The sequence below is a fragment of the Condylura cristata genome, unplaced genomic scaffold, assembly GCF_000260355.1.
Source record: "Condylura cristata isolate star-nosed mole 26May11 unplaced genomic scaffold, ConCri1.0 scaffold00029, whole genome shotgun sequence".
In the NCBI taxonomy this organism is placed as follows: Eukaryota; Metazoa; Chordata; class Mammalia; order Eulipotyphla; family Talpidae; genus Condylura; species Condylura cristata.
Window position 1 is genome coordinate 17,950,164 of NW_004567130.1, and position 8,890 is coordinate 17,959,053.

Sequence of the window (8,890 nt, forward strand, 5' to 3'; positions counted from 1 at the left end):
CGCTGTCCAGCACGTCGTAGTTGGCCTTGATCTGAGCCTCGATCTCCTCCTTGCGCCGTATCAGCGCCTGCACGTCGCCCACCGTCACCGCGCCCGCCCCCTCCGCACCCCCGCTCGCCCCCGCTTCCTCGTCCGACATCGCGGGTCGCGGCTCCCGGCAGCGGACGCCCGAGAAGACTGGGGCTACGGCCCCGCTCGCGGGCCAAAATACCTCAGCCGTGCGCGCGCTGGGGGCGGGGCCTCGGTGGGGCGGGGCCTCGGTGGGGCGGGGCCTTGGGCGGGGCCACGCCCCTCGTGGACGCGCGCCGGAGCCCGGCCTGCCCGCGGCGGCGAGGGACACGGCTGCTGGCCGGCAGGCGCTGTCCCCCACAGGGCGGGAGAGCCCTGCCTAGCGGACTGCTGCTCGGCTCCTCCGTGCGCGGCCGTTGACGCCTGCTGTGTTCATGCGGGGAGAACCCTGAGGGGCTCTGGGGCTCAGCTCTGCGCCCCGCCCCCGCGGAGGGCTCAGGAAACTGCTCCAGTCCTCGCACCGCGTGTTGGGAGCCACCCTCCCTCCCCCCGCAGGCTGGCTCGGGTCTGGACCTTGGCCACGCCCTAAGTCTCCTGCGGTGCTTACCCGCAAGGACCTGTCGGTGCTTACCCGCAAGGACCTGCAAGGACCTGTCGTGCTCTGCACGGCTCTCGGGCTGCAGGGGTGCAGGGGTGCAGGGTCGAGGACTCCCCCCCTCCCCACCGCGCGGTCAGCGCTGTGCCCCTACAACCGGAGTGTGATCCAGCGCAGCAGACCCCTCCTGGCTCCCGGGCTCCCCTTGAGGGTCTGTGAGCCTGTTCTGCTCCCAGTTCGTCTCTGGGGAACCCTCTCAGCCAGCCTGCACCCCAGATCTTCAGTGCAAGGAAAAAGAAATTGAGGCTCCCTGTCCATCACAGATGAAATCCTCTGTAAAGGCTGGTGAAAACAGTAGCGGGGTGATAAGACCACCCACTTGCTCGCGCTGAGGAAGTGGTAATTCAGCAGCCTGGTGCACCCCGCCGCCGCATGTGGGGAGCAGCTCGTGCCAGGGCCCCCACCGGCAGGTCAGGCAGGTGTCCACCAGCTCACCACCACACTTAGCACACACGCGTGTCCTGGAGAACACCTCGCCTGCGCAGCTTCCACACAAGTTGGTCCGGAACCTGATGGCGACAGCAATCACAGACCCGACTTGGGGCGTCCCCAGAGCCGCTGCTGTGAAGCGCCACACCACAGCCGCCAGGTGAGAGGAGACCCGCGATGCCAGGGAAGCGGCTGCAGCCTCGGGTGCGGGGTGCTGGTGAGCACCCCACTGCCGGACCACCCGCGCCCTGCCTCTGCCTCTCCCAGGAAGCCCCGCAGATGAGCCCCCCCACCCCCTCCCCGTCAGCGGGGACAAGCACAGGATAACTCTTCTTTCAGGGCTTATCTATTCGTACAAGAACCGGGGTACAGGCCAGAGTTTGGGGGGCGGAGGAGGCCCCAGAGAGCTAGCGGGGAGCAGGACTGGCGGATTGACGGGCCGCGGGGAAATGGGGGGCTGCAGGGGGGCTGCTGCGCTGTGAGGGAGGGAGTCCTCCCTCCCTGAAGGGGCTGGACTCGGGCTGCCGGGCTGTGGCTGGCCCCACAACACTGACTGCCCCCCGCGCCCCAGGGAGGCCCGAGGGGTCCAGAGGAGAGCGGAGGCCCCAGGCAGCGCTGCCAGGCCGCGGCCCGGGGGGGTCAGGCCTCTGCTCCCCGGCCTCTGCCGTCGCACTGGGGCTGCTGTCCCGGCTGTGTGCGGCCTGGGCCCCGGCCCCGGCCTCCTTCCCTGCCCGCCCACCCATGAGCCTCCGCTGCTGCGCCCGAGACTCGCAGCCTCCTCAGCTCGCCAGGGCCCTGCCTGCACTGCCCTGAGGCCACCGCCTGACCCGACCTGCCTGGGACTCACCCCGCTACAGAGGGAGCCCCTAGCCGCTGCTCTGGCCAGTAGCTGCTGGGCCTCGTAGGCCCCCCTGGGCGTGGGAGGACATCTCAGCGCCGTCCGGCTGGCGCCAGCCATGTGCCCTGGTCCTGGGGCGCAGCTGACCCCACGGCCGCCTCAGCAGTGGGCTTCAGGGCACCCGCCTGTCCTGCTCCCCGCTCTGTCCCTGGGGCATCCTCTCACCCTGCGCCTCTGGCCTGCGCCAGTAGCACACCTGTTCTCTAAGCGTGCGGTTGTACTTTCGGGCGACACAGGTCATAACAGAAGCTGGTTTAATGGTAGAATTTTGGCAACAACATAAATGTTTGGTTCCAGGGGGTGGTTAAGGCACCCATAAGCCGGGGACGGGGACGAACAGAGGCCGTGGCCATGAGCGCAGGGGCGTGGCCATGGGCCACCGCCCCCCCTTGTCTTGTGACTGTGTGTTCTCACCTTTTCCTAGTGTCTTTATTCTGCTCCACGGAAGAAAATTAAACTTACCCGAGACGATCACACAGGGTGCTGACCGGGAGGACGTCAGCTGCTCTGGGCCCCAGCGGCCAGGTCTTGAACTAGTTCTGCAAGACTCAGTTATGTGGAGACCTGGGGCGACTTGCTCACCTGCCAGGTAAGACCTGTTTTTGTTTCTGAGATTTATTGAGGCTTAGGAGACCTGGGCGTGGGCTGAGGCGGGAGGGGCCTGCTGCGCCCTGTGGGTCACTCCCTGGCAGGGGGCAGGTAGGCCACCGCTGACAGCTGGTTGGGGCACTGAGGCGTGAACCCGGCGGCTGCCGGGGGCGCCCGTTGGGGCCGGGTAGGGAGGAAAGGCTTGAGTTTACAGCCTTGAGAAGAGAGAGAGCTGTGGGGGCACGGGTGACCCCAGGAATGGCTGGGCACTCTGGGACAGCGCCCCCCGAACATCGACTCCATGACCACATTTCCCGAGACCTCACAGCCGCACCCCAGCACGCTGCTGCGGTCCAGTCTCGCCCCTGGACCCCGCGGCGTGCGGCCTGCCGGGAGTCGCTGGCCGTGTGAGCCCTCCGGCCTCCGCCCAGACGCCCCTGCTCCCCCATCCGCGCAGGGACGCTCTGGGCCTGGTTCCAGGGATTAAAATTTAATTGAAAGAATTTTAAATGTAAAGTCTGGGCACAGGGAACTCTGACCCTCGGAGTGAAGTCTGCTCCAGCCAGCGGGGCTGGCAGGGCGGTGCTGCTCGGCTGTTCTGACCCGAGGAGGCGGCACGCGGGCCTGGAGCATCACAGCCCCTCGGCCGAGCTCAGGCGCTGAACTCTGCTGAAAACCCCTTTATCTGTGTGCGCACCAAGAGCTGGGGTGCGGGCCAGAGATATGGGGGGTAACGACGCCTCAGAGACAGGGGAGCAGAGCAGGCGGGTCCCCTGATTCCGCTGCCTAGGGCCTGCGGGCACAGGCGGGTTGCTGCGCCTGGGGGGGCTCTCTGCGCCCCCACCTGGAGGCTCCTGCTTGGCGCTTACAGTGTTGCGACCTTAGGTCACCCTCCCGTCTTACGTCTTACGTAGAGATGTGACACGGACTGCGGCCTGGTCCCAGCGAGAGCACTGAGGGCGATGGGATTTCCCCGGAAGCCGCTCCAGCCAGCCAGCCGCTGCCCCAGCCGCTGCCCAGCGTGCCCGGCTCCGCGTTGCACAAGAGCTGCCGCCCTTCCACGCCTCTCTCCCCCACCCCCGCCCACCCCATGCCCGCTGTGACCCTCCAGGTACCCGTTCTGAGGTGTCCTGTAAATGGAATTAAAGACAATGTGACTTCCCAGTCCATAGCTTTCAGAAAGTAAGCGCGTCCGCGGAAAGTAAGCGCGTCCTTCTCTTCCACGATCTCTGGCTGGGCAAGGCTGCGCCTGCCTGCGGGAGCCGAGCAGAACGAGCCCCCAGCCCCAGGAGGGGGTGACGGCCCCGCCCCCGGAGGGGGTGACGCCCCCGGCCCCCCTCGCGAGTGGGGCGCAGCGCGCAGCCCTGCAGCTGCGCCCTGGCTCCCGTGGGCTTTGGGCTTGCACTTCCCCGTGGGTGTGAAGCCCCCGGTTTGCAGAATCCCCCAGAGCCCCAGGTGCAGGCCGGGGTGAGGCGAGGGTCGTGCCCGCCGCACCCCCTCACGGCGGGACTCGCCCATGCCGTCTCCGCCTCCTGCAAAACGGGCTGATGGGCACACCTGCCTGGCGCCTGGCCCGAAAGGCGAAGCCCCGCCCCCGGGGCGCCGCCGTGGCCCACGCGCTACAGCGCCCCCTTCAGAGCCCAGAAAAGGGCTCCCGAGGGCTCAGGGGGCTCCTGAAGGTCACTCCGCCAGCGGCCCGTGGGGAGGGCGGGCGGGCAGCGGGGGCGGCGCTGCCCGCGGGCCTCGGGCCGGCTGAGGGATCGAAGGCTGACCTTGGGCAACTGCACCCCGAGCGCGCAGCTGCCGCCCGCAGGTGGCGCCGCGGCCCGCGGCGGTGTTTGCTGAAGGCGCCAAGGTGACCAGGCCAAGTCACAGGGAACCGCGTCAAGGGCCGGATCAGGATGACGGACAGCCGCGTGCCAGAGACTTGGGGTTGGGGGCGGCACGGGCGCAGGAACAGGCGGGCGCAGGAACTGGGGTGCCGGCAAGTGGGTGAGCTGGCGGGGGAAGCCCGCGGGGGACAGCCGGGATGGGAAGGCTCCGTGATGGGGAAGTCACCACTACATGAAGAGTGGGGACAGTGGACCTCGAGGGCAGCCGACGGTTCAACCGCACAAACCTCCAGCTAAACCCCCGCCCGGGCCGCCCACCGCCGCAGCCGCCCCAGCAGCAGTGGCCGAGGGTCTCCCACGGACTGGACCCACAGCCCGCCCAGCCGCTGCCCACCGCGCCCCAGTTACATCCGGCTCTTGGGGATCGCGCTCATCCTAGGCTTTTGAGACGAGAACGGGAAAGCTACAGGTGAAGAAACCAAAATAAAACAGCAGTGACTGTGGCCCTGGCCTCACCCAGTGTCCGGCGGAGCCACGTTCCTAAAGCCTGAGGGAGGGGGCGCCCGGGGCAGGCCCAAGACCTAGGCCAGTATCTCCTTTTTAGGAAAGATTCATTTATTTACACGCACAGGAGCGGGGTACAGTCCAGAGATGTGGGGGTGACAGGACGCCCAGAGGCAGCGTGGGGAGCGGAACAGGTGGAGCCACTGACACCCACGGCTGAGGGGGCTGTGGGCGGCAGGAGGGGTCAGCTGCCCCTGGGGCCCCTCCCTGGTGGGGGTCCAGCCCTCGCTGCAGGGGCTGCGACAGCCTCACAGGGCTGAGACTCACCCCTGAGCCCCCAGGAGGCCCCTGGGTCAGCCACCACAGTGGGCAGATCATCTGGGGCCTCAGATCCCCACACCTCAAATGTGAGGGGACAGCACTGGGCCACAGCACTGAGGGGCAGCGAGAGCCACGGAGGGTGGTGCGGCCACTGGCCGTGGGGCGGCCCAGAGCGGAGCTTCCAGGCTGCGCCCGGCGGAAGGGGGGGCCTGCTGGGGGAGCAGCGGGGGGCCCTCACAAGGCCTCACCGCCCCACAGGCTCCGGGAGACCAGCTGCCGGCCTGCCCTTCCTGCCCACGCCACGACCACCAGCAAAGGGCTGCGGGGGAGATGTGGCCAGCCGACATGGCCCAGTTGGCACGTCCAGGGAGCTGCCCCCTTGGGGCAGCAGGGCCTCCCTGGAGGGGGCCGCCTCCCCTCTGTGCCCACCACAGGGCCACTGGCCGGGGAGTCTTGACAGCTATCGCTGCAAGAGGCTAACCGTCCGTCCACTGTGATTCTGTGGCCACCAGGTCTGAACAACACCAATGCCCCCCCGGGGCAACCAGAGTGGCCAGCTGCAATGCGGACCCTGGACACAGGCCTCCGGGGCCCCGCCGGGCCGCACTCCTGCCCTGGCCAGGCCTGGGCCGCCTGCTGGTGCCAGAGCCCAGCGCAGACTGTATCTGGCGACAGGAGAGCAGGCTGGCACCTGGAGCACACCCAGGGCAGCACCCAGGCCCCCGTGCCCTTCCCCCGCTGGTCCCCACGAGGTAGCCTGCGCTCCACGGAGACCAGCGAGGCCCCCACATGCCACTGGACGAGCGTGGCCAACACAGGGCGTGGGCAGAGCCGCCCGCTCCAGCAGCTGCCGCTGAGCCCCGCCTGACCAGCCGGCCAGTGCTGGTCACAGAGACGGGGCGGCTCCTTTGATCGCCCGCAGTGGAGGCTGTGGTTAGCCAGCGGAGGGAGGCCGGGGCGGCGATGGCCGATGCCCGGTCCCCGCAGCTGGCACAGGCCTGCGAGCACATGAGTCCAGACGCCCTGCCGCCCGCCCCGCAGCCCGCAGCCCGCAGCCATGCTCTGGGCCCTTGGGCGCTGCTGCCTGACGATAGAGCCGCCCACACCCGGGGCCAGGCACGTGGGCCGTGCGCCCCAGAGATAGAGACCCACCCCGCCCGCTGGGCCCGCCGGCTGCACCCGCCCGATAACGGTCACGCTCCCATCCCCCGGGGTGTGCGGCCACGCGTCTCTGCAGGTCACTGAGCCTCCCGGTTTACCCGCTACTGCTGAGACTCGCCCGGGGCCGGGCCCTCCAGCCCAGCCACACGGCCGCGCCCCGGGTGCTGCAGTCCCATGGCAAAGCCTGCAGCAGCCACTGCCCCGAGACGTGCCCTGAGACCCTCGCCCCGCCGGGGTGGACGTTTCGTGACCGCCTGAGCCTCAGCCAGCCAGACACGGGGGCAGCGGGGTCACCCCCGCTGTGCAGAGAGGGCCACTGAGGCTCTGAGGGGGCAGCGGCGGGCTCTGCCGGCTGAGCTGGTCACCTGTGCGAGCTGGGCTCGGCCCTGCTGGCCACGGATGGCCACAGCCCCCTGACCCTGAGGGGCAGCCACTGCCAGGCAGGCTAGTTAGCGCCTGGCTGGGCCGCGGCTCTGATGGTGAAACGGGGTGACGGTCACACGCACCATGCGGCCAAGGGCCTGGCGATGAAGGGCCCAAACCCAGGCGGGAGCAGGCCGGGCGCCCGGGAAGATTTGGCCCAAACCCAGGCGGCCCGGCCTTTCCCACCTCAGCCCCGGGGCGTAGTTTCCCCACATCAACGACTGGAGGACGCTGCAGAGCAGTTTCAGACCATCAGCGTGGAGGCTGGGGCGGAGGGGGAGGCGCTGGGGGGCCGTGGTGGGGGGCCCCAGGAGGCCGCGGTGGGGGCCCCTGTCGGCCTCCCTTGCGCTTCGGGGCTCCGCCAGCCAGTCCTCCCCATCCCGCCCCACCCATGCGTGTCAACCTGCCTAGAGCAAGCGGCCCCTGCCCCACTGCTCAGTGGCCACAGAACCCGCTCGGTGGCCACAGAACACGGGCAGCGTGGACAGCTGCCCATGCCCAGCCCGCGCCGAGCTGCCCGAGAAGGGACTTTCTGCAGGGCTGCTGGGGCCGCGCTTTTGGCCAAAAAATCGGCCTCCCTGACAGGTGGGGGCCCCAGGGGGTGCGGGCGTGCGGGGGGCCGGAGGGGGAGGCCGCGGCCCAGACCTGGCGCCCACCTTCCCGGGCACTCCGTGCTCCCCAGCGGGGAGGCGCAGCCTCCCGGGACAGACTCGAGCGCAGCCAGGGCCCACGGGGGCTGCACCGCTTCCCTGCCAGAGCACCAGGCCCTGAAGGTCCGGCGACCGCCGTGCCGCCGCTGCTAGACCCCCATAGTCTGCGCCACCGTCGCCACCTTATGTTTTGCCCCAAAAGCCAAAACTTGGGGTGTCTAGCCCTGGTGGCGCCACGGTCTAGGGCCCAGCACTGTGGGCTGCCACAGCCTAGGGGCCGGGGGGACCCCCAGGGCACAGCAGAGCCCTGGCTCCCTGTGGTTCCCCCAGGGGACCCGCCTGTCCTGCCCCCACTCTGGTTCTGGGGCATCCTCTCACCCCCACACCTCTGGCCTGCGTCCCAGTTCTCTGTGCATAAGTAAATAAATAAACCTTTAAGAAAGGCAGAAATCACAGTAAAAAGGGCCGCCAGAGACGCCTGTTTGCGACACTCGGGGTCAGGGTCCGGCCGCCCTCTTGGCAGGACCCCAGAGGGTGCTGAGGCCGCTGCCCCCTTGTGCAACTGCTGCTGCCCCTGGATCGGGACAACAGGGGACCCCTCCAGGAACTTGGGGTGTGGGGTCGGCCTCCCGCTCGCCTGAAAACCCGCGAGGAGCTCCTGACCCCCAGAAACCTGAACACCAGTGGTCCTGGCTGACCGGCCACGGACGCCTGACCAGCGTCCCACCAGCGGCTCTTGGCGTCCAGGCCCGCGACGGACGGGTGGGCCGCAGCCCCAGCGAGATCTGGGCCCAGGGCAGCGCCCCTGGGCGGCCCCCAGGTAGACAGAGGTGCTCCGGGGGGCTCCGGGAGGCCGCGAGCCCAGGGTGGACCCACGCCCTGTGGGGGCCGAGGCTGCAGAGCGGCCAGGGCCCGGCCCCTTCGGAAGGCGAAGTCCAGGGGGCGGGTCCGGCCCGCAGCCCCGCCCAGCCGCACAGACAGGCCGCGATCAGTAAATATTGACCTAGCGGCGGGCGGACACAAAGCGGCGGGGCGGGGGTGGGGGGAGGCCCGGGGGGCCACCAGCAAGGGGACTGGATGTTCCTCCAGGTGGGGGGGGCGCCCCCCTCAGCTGCCCCCAGGAGGCGGGGTGCGGTGCCGGCCAGCGGCAGACAGACCACGGGCCACATGGCTCCTGGGCACGGCGCCCTGACTGCGGCCAGTCGCACCTGATGGTGGCCTCGGAGCGGCCCCCACGGGGGGACCTGGTTGCGCATCTGGGAGCCGAGGGGGTGCGGCCAGCCTGGCGCTGGGGGGCGGGGGCAGGTTCCGGCCCAGCGCCAGCTCCCAGCCACCCCCTCCTCCCACCAGGGCCCCCGACATTCTGGCTGCGGCCCCCCAGCTGCCGGCCCAGGCCCCGCTGCCCCAGCCCAGAGCGCCG

The 8,890-nt window shown here is 69.6% G+C and overlaps 1 protein-coding gene across 1 annotated transcript in view; it reads right to left on the reverse strand.

Moving 5' to 3' along the window:
- Positions 1-165, reverse strand: part of PSMD9 (proteasome (prosome, macropain) 26S subunit, non-ATPase, 9) — a 3,766-nt gene extending 3,601 nt beyond the window's left edge. Inside the window, exon 1 of the mRNA XM_004690718.2 lies at positions 2-165. Within this exon, the coding sequence (XP_004690775.1) occupies positions 2-139 (138 nt within the window). The 5' untranslated portion in view covers positions 140-165. The remainder of the gene's footprint in view (position 1) is intronic.
- Positions 166-8,890: the final 8,725 nt, after the last annotated feature.